Source organism: Anoplopoma fimbria, chromosome 8, assembly GCF_027596085.1.
Source record: "Anoplopoma fimbria isolate UVic2021 breed Golden Eagle Sablefish chromosome 8, Afim_UVic_2022, whole genome shotgun sequence".
NCBI classification, from domain to species: Eukaryota; Metazoa; Chordata; class Actinopteri; order Perciformes; family Anoplopomatidae; genus Anoplopoma; species Anoplopoma fimbria.
This window is the reverse complement of record NC_072456.1, coordinates 21504159-21520447: the sequence shown is the minus strand read 5'-3', so window position 1 is coordinate 21520447 and position 16289 is coordinate 21504159. Positions and strand designations below refer to the sequence as shown.

Sequence of the window (16289 nt, the reverse complement as noted above, 5' to 3'; positions counted from 1 at the left end):
GGGGTTAATTATCTACCAGGAAATAAAAACCCTTGTTATTAAATAGTTCCCACGCTGGTTCCCACTGTCTGTCTGAAGTGACACACTGCCACACTTTTCCCAAGCACGCGAGAATCTCCTTAGAGCGCGCGGAGGGTGGAGGGTGGGGGGGGGGGAGGCGCGCGCGTCAGATCACGGGGCACGAGGCGGGCGGACCGCGGGGTGAGGATCATGTGTAGTCCACGCGCTGAGACTAGGTTACAGGCAGCGAGCAGCAGAGCCGGACGGAGCTGAAGGACGACGAGGAGCCGCCGCCGCTGCTGCGTTTTTACCGTGTCTGCGTTTTTTTATTCTATTTTATTATAACACTTAACCTCTGAGACAGAAAGTACATCTGAACTATCTGTCATTTATTTTAAGGTTGGCGCGTACAAAGAAAAAAGGTAGAGAAAAATAAAATAAAATTAAATAAACATATGAGGATTTGCTGTTGTGACAGTTTCCAGCTGCTCCGCTCTGCGCGTCTCTCTCCGCGGTTCTTGGTTTCGCTTCCACCTGGAGTTGCATGACTTGAAAGAGTTGATCAGACTTCACCGCCGACATGAGAGGTGAGTTGTTTTTTTTTCTGTGTGTGGAAATGTTTAAATTTAGAAATAATGTATTTTAAATCGCTTCGTTTGTGTGTATATATAACTTTGGAGTTGCATTGATCGCGTCTAGTGAGAGCGACCAAAGTGCGTAGGCTGCAGACGCGCACTGCGAGAAAACACCGATCACATCCCAGAGGAGAATAAAAAACACTGGTTCTAGGTTCTACGTCCAACTGTCACCTCAACGACCTTGAGAATTTGTTTTGCAAAAAATAGTTTAAGCTTAATATGCATAGTTTTGCATCGACTGCGTGTTTTTTTTTTTAAATTTAATTATAGCACAAAGCATATATCCTCAAAGTGTGTTAAGTTTATTTGTATAAACTGTAACGTTTTTGTGCATTTGTTCCGTTTTGCCTTTTGACGTGAGGAATGCGTTGAAGCTTTGAATTACTTCATTTCACCGGTGACTCCAGTTATGTAAGAGAGAGAGAGAGAGAGAGAGAGAGGTAGGGAGGGAGAGAGAGAGAGAGCGGAGTGATTCAGAGGCTGTCAACCCGAGTGAGAGGCTGCTGGCAGGGTTTATAGTCCCCCCTTTTCTCAGGTTTTACTCCCTTTTGTACTTGCTGTTTTTTATTACACTTTAGACTGACTTTTGTATGATTCAACCATTTTTTTTTTTAATTTAGTTTGACCAATTGTACTGTCGACATTCTTCAGATTTTCTTGAATGCATGTGATGTTTTAATGTGGCTCTAAGCACTGATGGTGTGCTGAACTGTGCTTTAATGGGAGAGTTATAATTCATAAGCCAGCTTGTTTTTGTTTTCAGTGTCAGCAGTATGGCGACCAGAGAGAGGGAGAGGTGCTCCATTGACCTAGTTCTGTCATTGAGGATTACATCAAGTGTGTGTGTGTGTGTGTGTGTGTGTGTGTGTGTGTGTGTGTGTGTGTGTGTGTGTGTGTGTGAGGGTGGAGGGCCACAGTCTGTCGTCATTACTAATGAGACAATGATAATTTAAATCAGTTATCGGACAGAATGTTTCTCTGTAGAATATTGTAGATACCAACATGCACTGGAGGAGCCTGCTTTTAATGCAACTAGCAAGATGCCTGCTGCCTTTCATCCCTTTTTTTTTTCTTTTACAAGAAAATATATATTTATAAAGATTTTATACATGAAATAAGAACAACAAATCTGTTGTTGTGTAATTTTAACTCCTACTTCGATTGAGCAGGTCACAGTTTTGTGATGTTGTGATGGCAAAGCCATGCACCGCTGTGTCGAGCAGGATATGAGCACAGCAAGTCCACATGTAGCCACGAAGCACAGCAGGATTCAGTTAAGCTCGGTTTCCTCTGCCAGCTAAGGTTACTTACATCAACTAGAGTGTGTGTCACTCAAGTCAACCGTTGCCAGCTTTTTCAATCTCATTTTGTAAAATCACCACACCATCCACAATGTTGTCCTCAGCCTTCAGTTGAATTTAAAAAGCATTTTTTTTCCCCTGATAGATTGCAAACGATGCTCTTCTGCTTGTTTATCTCGGAGTTATAGTTGTAAACTGTGGCACAGACGCGTAAGATTGGCATGATGCAACATGATCAAACAGACAAACTGCAATAAAGCACTTAAAGATTTTATGCCGCAGTGGACTAATGCTGGGCAAGAGCTTGAAAGCCTTAAAAGACTGTCGGATCCCAGGTAGCCCGGGATCAAAGGTAGGGCGGCAGTAAAGAGGAAAGCGCGTTTCTCTGTTCTCCAAGTCCGCCGCTGTGCTGAGCTCAGCCTCAAAGCCACTATCTGTTGCAGCCTTGGGGGAAGTTCACAGCGAGCTCCAGAATGTGTCAAGGTGCCCTTTCTCTGTGACAACTGCACGCTAAGATTCCTATCCCCCCCCCCTTATCTAAAGCTTTAACTCTCAACCCGGCCTGCATGTATGTATGCAGTCAAAATGTATTTGCAAATTTGTTTTGCGGCACAGCAGTGTAAACAATGATTACACACACATAATATTTTCCTATTCAGTATCTTAAGTCATTCTGATAGGCCTATGTGCTATGTCCTATCTTTGTTCCAAGTATGCTTCAGGATAAGTCACATTTAAAGTGATTTTAATTCAAGGCGACTGCGTCTCTTTAAATTTATTCCTGCGGTTTTGGAATCTGCATGCAGAATTACACGCTGCAAATTGAATTCCTCAGTCTGGTTTTGCTTGTGTTGCAGAGGCCCACTTGGGTTTGGGCTCAGAGCTGCATAAACTGCACCGTCAAGTGAATGCACTTTATCTTCTCTGATCTAATGGTGAGGGATTACAGAGGCACAGTGCGTGAGGACTGGGTTCTTGGCTGGTTCCTTAGCGTTGTAAGTGTTTTATTATAAGGAAAGTGGGAAAGGTTGAAGTATGTGTGTGTGACATATCAAGTGACCTGGTTATTATTATTTAGAGTGGATAAAACCATAAGACATGCAGATAAATAAGAGAGGGAAGTATAAAAAGAAGAAAGTACCCTCACCTTTTTGGGCCAACAGCTTTGGTGCTGACCTAATTTTTAGGATGTGTGTTGACAGTAATAAAAACAACTTTCTCTTCCTCAAGACTGCTAGGAAACTAACTATGCATATTATGCTGACTGCATCACAGAGAGATGAAAAGGAAATAATTGCAGTCAATTATGTAACACAGTTTCAGTGATACTCTGTAGCAAATCAAAAAAAGGGCTTTAGTTAAGAGCAATGCATGATGAAGGCTTGTGCAGTGGACTAGTGTACACTAATTACATTACATTACATTACAGTCATTTAGCAGACGCTTTTATCCAAAGCGACTTACAATCAGTAGTATATTACATATCATTCACCCATTCACACACTGATGACAGGCTACCATGCAAGGTGCCACCATCAGACTCTAACTAACATTCATGCAACATCCAGTCCACACCGATGGCAAGCCTTCGGGAGCAACTTGGGGTTAAGTGTCTTGCCCAAGGACACATCGACTGCCGAAGCCGGGTATCGAACCACCGACCCTCTGATTGGAGAACTACCTTGCTCTCCACTACGCCACAGCCGCCACTAATACCTCCCGTCCTACTACTATTGCATACGCTGAGTAATAACCTAAACCTGCAGTTCATTTGAAAGAGTTTTGGGTTAGTGTTAGTGCATTCTAAACTATCTGCATCCTCTAGGTAGGTCAATCGGATTACTTACAGGAACTTTATAGAAAACTCGTAGTTGAGGCCCTGAATTTGGAGACACTTAGAAAGAGAGAATGTCAAACATTTCTGCATATTTATTTAAATAACTGCAAAAAGTGTGCAAACCACCTCTTAACAGTATATTGCACAATGCATCATATATGCTTTTCTTCCCATGGAGGCCCCAAACGCCCCTCAGAATGTAAATCACATGTACAGTGTGTCATGTAAATGTAAAGTGCAAAGTAAATAGGACCTTGAACCCTGTTTGATTAGCCGGGATGAGCGAGCAAAGTCTCCCTAGCAGAGCTTTAACCGCAGTGATGAAAAAAAGCGCAGACTTGAATCGCCACATAAAGGCTCTTTGTTCTCTCGCCCATGTTGAAAAATGTGTTTCTGCAATTATGTTCTAGGAAATGATATGCAAATTATGAAAGGAGGGATTTTCCATCTTGGCGGAACAGGAACTGCACACCAAAGCTCCTTTAGATGTATTCAATTTCTGTCTTGTCATCCACATATATATACTGGAAATTTAAACGTCAAAGCTATTCAGTTAAATTATACAATTCTCAAAAGTTCAGCTATGATTACATTCCTTCTAAAATATAGAGAATATTGTGGTTAAACATGAAGTCTTTAATACATGTTAATAGCATTTAAACACACATAATAGGTAAAGAAACTGTTTTTCAGGCCCATGCTGCACCTCAACATACCAAATATTGTATAGTGTGGCAGCAGAATACACTGATTTAGTTGTGAGACCCCTATAATAATCTGCACACTGTTATTTACTCCTAACAGTGTACTCTTCTGCACTGAGCTGCGATTTTTGCAATGTTTATTTGCCAATAGACCAGAGCGGCAGAAGGAATCTCCGGGCAGCCAACTGCACCGGAGTAAAAATAGATTTATGGTCGAGCTCAAACACAGCTGAAATTTCACTCAAATACTTGACATGCTGTAACAAGTTAGGAGCAGCGCTCAGACATGTTAGTTGCCCCTGCTGCAGCTTATTGTATTAGATGTTTCAGGGAATATTTCCAGATGTTGCTCAAGTTGTAAAAAGGGATCATCTGTCTTGTTTGGTAAATCAAACCTTGCATTGTTTTCCTTCCAAACCAAAAGAAGGACTCCACCCTCCCTTGACCTAAAACCTGAGTCTGATTTAGTTCCACTGTAAAAAAAAAAACCCTGCAAGAAACCAGATTGTGTTCCTTGTGATTCTGCCACTACAAGCTCCTCCCCCTTTCGCTGAATGAGAAACTGTGTCAGTGGAGCAGCTCGTGCTCACTGGGCTCTGACGGTGATGCCCGGCTGACTGGCAGGTGAGACGGCAAGTCACAGACAGAGCCGCCGACTCCACAGCCAATGGTTGGCGCAGGATAGCCATGAAGGAAGGCCGCACTGTTGCCACGACAACCACCTTTGAATGAGTGTGTTGGTGGAATGTGGCCAGACGGGAGTTATATAACAGGCCCAAGGGCGGGGGCCCGGCTCGACAGGGAGGGGGAGCAATTACGGGAGCAATAGAAAGGGATTTTTTTTTCATTGCCTTTATTTATTTATATCTCAGTTGCGTCAGCCAAGAAGGAAACACTGAAATATGTCACCTGCTCTGTCTTTGTGGAGGGGAAAATATTGAAAGATTTTTTCTCCCGTGTTATGATTTTCAGGGTGAAAGTCGGTCACTAAACTCCTTTGCTTTGCCCGTTTTGTGTGAGCATGTCTCTCCCCAAACACAGTGACTCATGTGATTGGTTGGTCCTGAATGGTTTATCAAAGAGCCTTTAGAAATCAGCAATTTTCTGGAGAGCTGCGATGGCCGCTTAAAGCCGTCGCTGCGATTTACAGGTTACCTAATACCCCTTGTGACCCGACAAAAGTGGTTTAGGGATTGAATCGGCACACCCTGCTGCCCGGCGACGAATCACATTCTGCACACAGTCCGCACAGAAACAGTCAGCTGCAGTTGTTTTGTGGGTTACAATCTTAAGGCCTCGGAGGGTTCAGCATGGCAGTGTGCATTTGTTAACCTGCTAACATGTTGTCATCCTGGAGGAGGAGCGACACAGAGTGAGAGAGTGAGAGAGAGAGAGAGAGAGAGACGTGAAACTTTATAACCCGGGGCCTCCGCTAATGCAATTGACCTGCTATTCTGGGCTTGAGGAGGCCCAGCTACTTAGATAAACAACATAATGAAAAGAACAGGCTGTTCCTGAGTAAGCGGGCTCAGGCCTCCTCAATGAACTCAAGGTGTTTATTGTGGACGCACATCCACCGTGTTCGTGACACTTATTGATTCTTCACAAACCTCGTTGTCGTTATTTGACTACATTTCAAATCTTGTAATGACACTTGTGTCTCACGAGAAGACTCAAGTGTCACTTTAAAGGTGGTGGTTGTCTTGTTTGAGATTAAAAAAAAAACTTGATTGTCTAAAGTAAATATTGATTTATTATAAGGAACCCACTTCATTTGATATGACTGGAGGTGTTATATTGACAATAATTGCAGTCAGCATGATACGCCAAAAATAAAATGTTGAAAGTTCCAGTTACTTATCTGTATCTCAAGGGTGACCAAAATATATGTGTAGTTGTTATTTAACTGCGAGCTGGGGTTTCTACATGTGTTTATGTAGATACAAATTGAACCAAGTAATCTAAGTAACCCACTTCTATGTTTTGAGTTCCGTATCTGTGAAGTGTTTTTTACTATTTCACTGATTTCTCTTATTCTTCTCTCTCTGCAGCTCAAATAGAGGTGATTCCGTGTAAAATCTGTGGGGACAAATCATCAGGGATTCACTATGGTGTCATCACCTGTGAAGGCTGCAAGGTGAGAAATCATCCATCTACCTCATCAGTTTTTAAGTACAGTGGTAAAAGTAGCTTTAAAGATGTTGTTATCACCATTCTAAATAGTCTAATAACAGCATTTTGTTTATGATCGAGCCAACAAACATTAACATGCTCGCATTTTGTGTTGTTTTTTCTTGTCTGAAGGGTTTCTTCCGACGCAGCCAGCAGAACAATGCTATGTATTCCTGCTCACGACAGAGGAACTGTTTAATTGACCGGACCAACCGTAACCGTTGTCAGCACTGCAGGCTGCAGAAGTGTCTCACTCTGGGCATGAGCCGCGATGGTGAGCTCAGCCACTGGATCTATATTCAATTAACTCAGAGTTTCCACCGCCCACTTTTTGCATATCACTGTGAACGAGTCATGTGATCTGTGTCTGACGTAGACCGTTCCTTTCTGAATGTTAACTTATTTTTTTTTGTCTTTACATTCTCCCGTTGCAGCGGTCAAGTTCGGTCGCATGTCCAAAAAGCAGCGTGACAGCCTGTATGCAGAGGTCCAGAAGCACCAGCAGTCCCAGGACTGCACGGGGCTCGGTGTCCGCGAGCGAGAGGACGGCGACATGTCCGACCACGGCCGCACCTACAGGAGAAGCTCCACCGCCGCGCTCAGCGACCTGGACGACATCAGCATGCTGCCAGAGGGTCTGCTTTTCGACCTGCCGCTGACCCCCGAGGAAGCCAACGGAGACTACTGTAACCTGGACATGCTGGGCGGCAGTGCAGGCAGCAGCTCCTCCTCTCAGAGTTCACCAGAACAGACCAACTTGGACTTTGTAGACGTCAAACACGGCATCAAGCACGAGTACCAGCTGTTGCACGACTCCGGCCTGTTCTCGCATGCTATCCTCAACCCGCTGCCCGAGGGCTGCTCTCTGCTTGAGATAGGTCGGTATAAAGCCTACTGCTGTTGTGTGTCCGAATTTAAATCTGTCTTTTTAAAACAACATGAATCTCATTGAGAAAACCTTTCTCTCTGTTCAGAGCGTATAACTCAGAGTGTGCTGAAGTCCCATATTGAGACGAGTCAGTACAGCACAGAGGAGCTGAAGAGAATGGCGTGGACCTTGTACAGCCAAGAAGAGACGCGCTCATACCAGACCAAGGTATAAATACGACACTATTGTACTGCAAACATTTGACATTTATCCAGATGACAGAAATGGTGTTTATTGCAACTCTCCACCATCTACCTAGATGATTGATTGAACATATGACCTTGTTGTGAAAAGTTCTGTACAGTCTAAATATAAACCACCAAGTGTTGGCCCGTAGCTTCAATGACCGCAAATGTGACAAATATAATGCTATACATTTCTTTCAAATATATTTCACCTGACATTTCCAGAGTAACGTCATGATCTTTAGGTAAATAAATAACTCTCAACCGTATAAGTCCTACGTATACATCTTTACAGTATGTACACTGACACATTCATGGCTCCTGAATGGCCTCGGGTCCAAATAGGCAGACAGTAAAATATAATGGGATGTTTTCAGGTTTTTTTTTTTCCTTGCCGAAAATATCAACTGTAAAACTTCTCCAAGGAAGTTTACCAAAACAAATAGAAGTGTTCCTTTCTTGTCACCATAGTTGATTCTCATCAAGGGTTTTGTAAATCCAAATTTTTGTCTCACTAGTCAAGGTTGTAGGACCTCGACTATAAGAGAGATAAAGCAAATGTAATCAAACATACAGCAGGTCAGGACGTCTTTATGGGGGGAAATCACTTTACCAGAGTCTAGATAAGCACAACAGAGAACAATGGAATACTTGTATACAACTTGTTTTGCAAATCTAATAAAAGCGCGCCCCCCCCCCCCTCCCTTTTCCTCTCTCTTTACAGTCAGCTGAGGTGATGTGGCAACAATGTGCCATTCACATCACCAATGCAATCCAGTATGTGGTGGAGTTTGCCAAGCGCATCTCTGGCTTCATGGACCTCTGTCAAAACGATCAGATCATCCTCCTCAAAGCAGGTCAGTGCACGAAAAACCACTATACACCCGCTTTATAGGTTAGAGTCCGTTCTATACTTTGTGTTTTGCCACAGCTAGGAGCTGTTTTTACAGGACCATGTGCCACCAGAAAGACAGCTAAACTGCTGTGACAAAAACAGCTGTTGTCATAGGAACAGTACATTACCCTCAAGGGTTAGTTCACAGAGTTCAAATATCACATGCAAGCATAGGGACTTGAAAAGGTGTTTTTGCAGAATGGCTGGCCTTGTTTTAATCACGCCATGAAGTGCCTCAACTCGTAAATCATGGAGGCCTTCAGGTATTTGACAATTTAAATAGGATGTTTGCTTTTCAGTCCAAACAGCCCAAACAACTTATCATTCCAAACAATTAGGTTAAAGGCTACGAGTGGCTGCCAAGGTATTCAAATTTTATGAGGAAGAAGCACTCACACAGGTTTTCTGGCTAGGCGTTTAATTGGACTAATTAGATGTGTCAGTCAGAAATGTTGACAGTGTTTAAGACACACCCAAACATGATGACGAACACGAATTACACCTGAAGGGTGGAAAAGGGCTTCATGATTGATGTGAATGTAGGTCAGTGGGAAATTATGATTGGCCTGGAATCAAACAGGAACACATTCTTTTTTTAAGTATCACCACTTTAAATGTGTCAGATCCACAGCGCCATGTAATCATAAGTCACTCGATCCAACCTTTCCTGCGTCAGGTATTTTACCGGTGACTCAATGACAATGCATTTTTTTTTTACCTATTATTATGTTAATTACATTCATCGTTGCGAGGGTGACAATTACCCTGTCATTCACACTCTCTCACATAAATTAGATAAAATAACCTTGTCTGTAAAGAATGTTTTCATGATTAAATAAGAAGCCTACTTCTTACAACACGTTTAGCATGTGTTTCTCTAGATGACTGCATTATGCAGGACAAAACAAAAACTTGAGTAGACAACGTATAGGGACCAAAATATTTTTTTTTATTTGGCTGCTCCTTTTCATTTTATCTTTAGAAAATATGTGAATTTAAAATTAAATATTACCGCCATTTAGTTATTTTCAGCATAGCTGCTGATTTACAAGGATTTTAAAGGCTCCTTTTCCTCTATTTCATCGACTTAAATATGTATATGCCACTAATCTTTTTCTTTGGATTTTGGTTTTCCTTTGTGTGTGTCTACAGGCTGCATGGATGTTCTTCTGATCCGTATGTGTCGGGCCTATAACCCCATCAACAACACGATGCTCTTTGACGGAAAGTTTACAGCGGCTCATCTTTTCAAAGCGCTTGGTGAGTGAACACGTTCTCTCTCTCTCTCTCTCTCTCTCTCTCTCTCTCTCTCTCTCTCTCTAATGGGATACACATAAACTTTATTAAAGTAGGATCAGGGGATTTTAGATCAACATTTTTTCACGTGTGTCATCAAAATCATCACAGCCAGTAGTTTCTGTTTTGATGACGAATTTATCCTTCTCCTCCCGTTTAGGCTGTGACGACCTGGTGAATGCGGTGTTCGACTTGGCTAAAAGCCTGAGCCGTATACAAATGTCCGAGGAGGAGATGGCTCTCTTCAGTGCTGCTGTGCTGCTCTCACCAGGTGAGATTATATTTCTTGAACTACATATATTTATGCTATACAATCCTACTAAATCTGTGAGATCAACCCTTAGAGGCCTCAGTTCATCATGTCATTAATTTGGTCCATTAAAAGCTCCTGCCCTGTTACTGCTCTGCTTTAAAGTTGTGATGACGCCAATGGACTACAAAAATAGAGCTAATTAAAAATAATTAGATGTTATAAGTTGTTTACCGGCTACAGACTATTATAAAATCTCACTCCCTTCTCACAGGTAGACAGAAAAACAGAGGGTGACCTATTTAAGAATGATAAAACATCATTCTTAAACTTTCAAATTTAAATTTTTAGAGCATCTCTGTTCAACATATATTATTGACTCATGTTTAAGAAACGACAGGGTTATTATACGTATGATTGATTATGAATTAAAGTCCTTCGTGACAATTTTACTACAAATGAAACCAATGTTGACTAATAGCTTCTTTAGGCTTCTGTTAAAAAGACAATGTAGTTAGTAGCTTGTACTGCATTATTCAGATTGCATCATCCATCCCCGTGTGTTAAAAGTAAGCAAAGGCGTTCCCTTATCATTAATGAACTCTTCTTCAACAGCCTGTGCATCCTATTTAAATATGTTCGCTTTTACTGCTGTCACAGATTTGAATGCAATTTAAATGTTATAAATCATAACACACCTACATAATAATGTTGCACCCAGGGTGACACTTTAGTCCTCGCACCAACAGGATATTAACTTGGTGCCAGCATAAAAGTCCCTATTTGATTGCACCCATGTTTTTGCACGCAGAGGCTGCAAATTATGACTTTACATTTAACAACTAGCTTGTCACTGCACTGGCTGCCTGCTGTTAAATCTTGGATGTTTAAGAGTCATTAGAGTCCCTGATGACAACACCATTACCATGCAATGTTAATATAACGTTGGCATGAGAAAAAAAGGCATTACGATAGATGAATTATCTCAGACAGGTTTCATGTATCTGCAAACTAATGTTCAATATGTCGTGAAGCCAACAGCTGTAAAGTATAAGCAGTGAAAAGATAATCTGCACATCGCATTTAGTCCTCAGTGCATTTTGTATTCTTCTCCTAGATGTTATATTGTAAACTCATCAGGTTTAAAATTAGCATCAGGACAACACTAATGAAACCATCTTGTCACTCTGATTCCCCTCAGACCGACCCTGGCTGACAGATGTTCAGAAGATACAGAAGTTGCAGGAGAAAGTCTACGTGGCTCTGCAGCGCTGCCTACAAAAAGAGGGAGCATCAGAAGAGAAACTAGCTAAGGTACAAACCCTGCTGCGTTACTGTGCCAGTTTGGTGACATGATGCTTTCTCCACCTATTGTATGAATTAGTATTTATTTCTTCTTTTAACTTTGTTCTGCTCTTCTGTATTTCCCTTCTAGATGGTGTCCAAGCTTCCCATCATGAAGTCCATTTGCAACCTTCACATCGACAAACTGGAGTTTTTCCGCCTGGTCCACCCTGAGACCGCGTACACCTTCCCTCCTCTGTATAGGGAGGTTTTTGGCAGTGAAATCACCTTCCCAGACTCCACAGAGGGCTAGAACCGCTCAGCTAAATAGAGGGATTTAAATGGAGACGTTGAGGTGTAGGAAAGGGGAGTTAAAATAAAATGAAAAAGTGGCAACCAGATGAGGCAAAACTAACCAGCAGCTCAATGACAATCCTGCACGCTACACTTTAGGACACACTCCTCTCAGCTATGAGCTCCCGGCCCTGTGGAGGAGCTCACACTCGCCCTGCAAGCCAGTCCATTCAGCTTCAACGTAACACTACAGGAACTGCTGCTGGCTACTCAGTGCATGTTACCTCTTTTTCCCTTTTTAGGGACTTGTTGAAGAGTTTTCCTAAAAAAACATTATTTTTCTATGAGATGACCTTAAACTTCTCTCATCAAGCTGAATTTGGCTTAAACCGCTCTCAAAGTTCCTGTAAGCTATTGTTGAATGTACCCCCTTTGTCCCTCAAAATAGAATGTACATACTTAAAATCCTCACCTACTTTGGGGAGGTTTGCAGTAATGATGCCTGTTTCAGTTCTCTTGTCTGGTAACAGCTTATTATTTCATTCGATATCTTTTTTTTTTGCTAGTGCCCATATTTTGCAGTTTTGTAATGTATGAACAAACTGTTTAAAGGGACCATGATCAAACTAACAAAGAGACAGGGTTTTTAAGCTGTGTGAATCGAGGGCAAACACAAACTCTTGCACACAGAACACAAAACATAGCACTTAAACTGATACCTTTGTAGGTATTTTTACTAGCACATCCACAGACATTGATGTAAGTGAGCTTTTATTTTATTTTTTATGCAATCAGTGACCTCAGCCCTAATACCTTTTCCCCTTTGAAATTGCCACCAAGAGAGTGAGAGAATCACAGAGGTATTTTGAAAGTATTTTCAGATGCATCTTTTATATATAATATAAATAACTACACCTATATAATCATGTAAGATAAAAGCAGTCCTAAATTCATCCCGAGTGAGGTGGAGGGTGATACGCTTGTGCTCAGGTCTATTTTTAACAGATACTGCCTGCTCAAACTTTGGGGATCTGGGGTGGAAAGATTGGTGTTGCTGAGCAGAAAAATCTAATGGATAATTATGGCACTAATGAGTCCTAGTTAGATTCCAAAATGAACTCTTGGCACCAGGTTTTTACGGGTTCGCACGCAGACTGCCATCTGTGAAACTCATTTTTAAACCAGTCAGAAATGCTAGATACACCAACCCGCTGTAGATAAGCTGTATGAACAATGTGCTGGGCAGCCGACCACTGTGGCGTTCACGAACTCCTCATGGAGGAGCGTCTGGAACTGCCTCAGCCACCCCGCTTTCTCCTCCGCCAGAAGACCGCCATCGCCCGAAACCTCCAGCAGCGTCTCAACCAGCAGATTCAAAAAGACTTTGGGAGTAAAGAAAGAAACTGAACTGAGAGTTTGGTGTTGAAATGTGACAGTTAATCACATCTCCACCTACCTACATGGTTGGACGATACGACAAAGAATGGAGAGTGGACTTATGGGTGATGGTGTTCGTTAAGCCCCTCAGACGTCAGCAAGAGGGGATTTACTGTCTGTGGAAACTCTCACTGCTTCGTGTCGAGGCCGACTGTGCTGTCGCAGGAAGCCAAGGTGTTCTGATTGGAGAATTAGATCCTCTGTTCCTCCACCCCCCCTCCCCTCCCTTACTACCTCACCCTCTTCAAACTACATGGCGCAGCAAAGGGTTGACAGAGCCATCAGCTACCCCCCTGAGTTAGTATTTTTGCCGACATTCTAAAGAGCTTCTTCTAAAATACAACAATTTGGGTGACATTTGAAGGCCGTTCGCTAAACTATCCTTAAAAAAAAATGTTATTACGCTCTTAAAACTGGACAGAAGACAAACTGAACTTCTGGATCTACGTAAACTGATCGAATCCTCTTTGACTGCTTTTGTGTCATTTGAGAGCAGTGCACGCCTTTAGGTCCAGGAAGCCCTACTTAGATCTGAATCTATCTGAAGTGAAGTCTCTGGAGACATTAGGGTGTGTCCAGATGAAACCTTTTTTTCTTCAAAATAGGGGCACATATTGGATTTCTGTCCAAGAGAAGCTACTAGAAAAGAATAGTTGTAATTTATGCAGTTTTTATCTAAAGCATTTTGCGACAATCACGCGACAGATGTTGGATGTCTAGCTCTATTTAATATGTCAGCCTGGTCTGCTTTGCACTGCTGGGACAGTGCTGTTCGCCATCCATTATCTCACACAGTAAGAAGGGGTATTACTCTTATCTGGGTACGTAAGACAGTGGCATGGTGAGATTGTGCAATAATGTCTTTCTTTTTGTAATAGCACTCCAGCATTGTTAACCTCGCAGCACGACAAATAATGTTATTTAGAATTTAATGTACCAAATACTCAGCCAACCACTACGCAGGACAGCTGTCAGCTGACTCGACAGTCAGATGACACTTAGAGATTGTAACAAAGTGCACTACTTTGTGTGTGGGGAATGTGAGACATGCTGCTTTGAAAGGATTCAGTGTAGTCCAGGGGGGCTTCACTGAAGATCTGCACTTGCATTTCCTGAGTCACTCAGGGAGATAGCTGGGCTCTCTGTCCTACAGTGTCTGCAGTTAGTCTAGCTAGCAAGACACCTCGCACCAACATAGAAGACCTTAAAACCTTGATCACTGTGTACAGTACATGTTCTTGTGAATGTTTTACTTCGAAGTATCAAAGATTTAACCCCCTGTCTGATATCATTATTGCAAAACTTTTTTTTTTTTGAGTTTGAGTCATAGATGAAATAGGATATTAAAAATAGTAAACATAAATATAAAAGGTGGATTTTAATCTCTGAATCTTGTGTTGGTTTTGATGTGATCTTTTGTTTCTTCATTTGTATCCCTATGTGTTTTTTTCTCATCTGTTTAGTGTCCTTTTTGTCTTGGAGAGATGTAATTCTATTTTTTTAAAGAGCGTTTTTAAAGATGTCTCCCTAAAAAGTTTCTCTTTTGTCATGATCCTTCTGTTTATATGTTCACAATATTTTAAGATTATTATTATTAAATCAATATAGATTTTAATAAGAAATAATTTATGATATGTTATGGATTTAAAGCCTAAGATGTTTTAACACAATAAAGTGGTATTGCACAACGGTGATACAAAATGTGGATTTCAGAATGTAATAAAAGTCTTTTTACAATTAAAATGATAACTTGTTGCTTCACTTTATGTTTCATGAAACTGATTGCACCCAAAATGATCTGCACAGATGAACCAATTTATTTTCCATAACCAGATGAAATAATACATCTATCACAATATTATTAGACACAGATTATTTTTCTTTTGGTCAAATGATGCATACAGACAATATGTTTGGGAAAAATATATATTTTAATTTGCCATTTAAGGGCATTTTTTACACCAAAGGAAGAAAAGGTAATTATCATTTAGTAAAACGTTAAATTGAATGACTAAGTGACTTGGATGACTACATTATTTGTCATCCCACATACATATAGCGTGAGTGATACCCTGTATAATGAACATGTGGTATATTAAAGCTGTTCAGGGACACAACCACATGCTTGAGTGAGTTTTTATTCCCTGTTACATAATTTAATGTATTCATTCATTCATTATTTGAAGTTTGTTCTCATGAGTTGCATTTTCTTAAATACCTGATACATGACATTAACAAAAGAAAACACATAGCAAATCTTGGCAAGGTAGTTTTCCAGTGTAGGAAAACTCTTCACCCTGCACATAGAGTGGGAGGAAATGGGTTAATATAGGAGCCCAATTGCTTATTTTTGCCCTGAGCGAGTTGAGCGTTTATCAGCTACGTTTCAAGACACAACATATAATAATGTAATTTCTTTATGTCGGCCAAGCTGGAACAATAAGCTATTGATTCATGTCTTCAGACAGGCTTTAAGTATTTTGCCTGAGGATGTGAACATCTGGCCTGTAACTCCTGCAGCAGACGGACGGGGTGTGTGTGTGCCCGCTTACATGTCAGGTAAGGGGGCACATGACACTAAAAACCTGTGCAATACAAATACACTGTGCAATACAATAGTTATAATAGTTTCTGTATGTATATACAGTACCAGTCAAAAGTTTGGACACACCTTCTCATTCAATGGTTTTTATTTTATTTTTTATTTTTTCTACATTGTAGATTAATATTGAAGACATCCAAACTATGAAGGAACACATATGGAATTATGTGGTAAACAAACAAATGCTCAACAAACCAGAATATGTTTTATATTTTAGATTCTTCAAAGTAGTTGAATGAGAAGGTGTGTCCAAACTTTTGACTGGTACTGTATACTATTTCAGTTACTGTGGATTCTTTACTGTTTTTTTGCTCATTTGGTTTATTTGGTAAATAAAATAAAATAATAATAAAACATTTCTGTAAATGCGCCAGAGTTAGCCAAGAGCCTATTTTTCATCTGTAGTCCCTAGACAGATGTTACAAAGTCACCCTAAAAACAGAATATAAGATTAAAATGACAAAAC

The 16289-nt window shown here is 41.0% G+C and overlaps 1 protein-coding gene across 1 annotated transcript; it reads left to right on the top strand.

Annotated features, from left to right (window-relative positions):
- The first annotated feature begins 316 nt into the window (after positions 1-316).
- Positions 317-14941, top strand: rorca (RAR-related orphan receptor C a). Its single transcript, XM_054602196.1, has 10 exons — positions 317-587; positions 6532-6617; positions 6785-6926; positions 7087-7530; positions 7627-7748; positions 8490-8622; positions 9813-9920; positions 10117-10227; positions 11408-11520; positions 11642-14941. Exons 1-10 carry the CDS (start codon positions 581-583, stop codon positions 11801-11803), a joined length of 1428 nt encoding a protein of 475 aa, XP_054458171.1. The 5' UTR covers positions 317-580; the 3' UTR covers positions 11804-14941.
- The last annotated feature ends 1348 nt before the right edge of the window (positions 14942-16289 follow it).

Excerpts from the sequence above, each read along its gene's own strand:
- rorca (XM_054602196.1), top strand. Across the intron at positions 9,921-10,116 it reads TCATCTTTTCAAAGCGCTTG|GCTGTGACGACCTGGTGAAT; the intron begins GTGAGTGAACAC and ends CCTCCCGTTTAG. Across the intron at positions 10,228-11,407 it reads TGCTGTGCTGCTCTCACCAG|ACCGACCCTGGCTGACAGAT; the intron begins GTGAGATTATAT and ends GATTCCCCTCAG.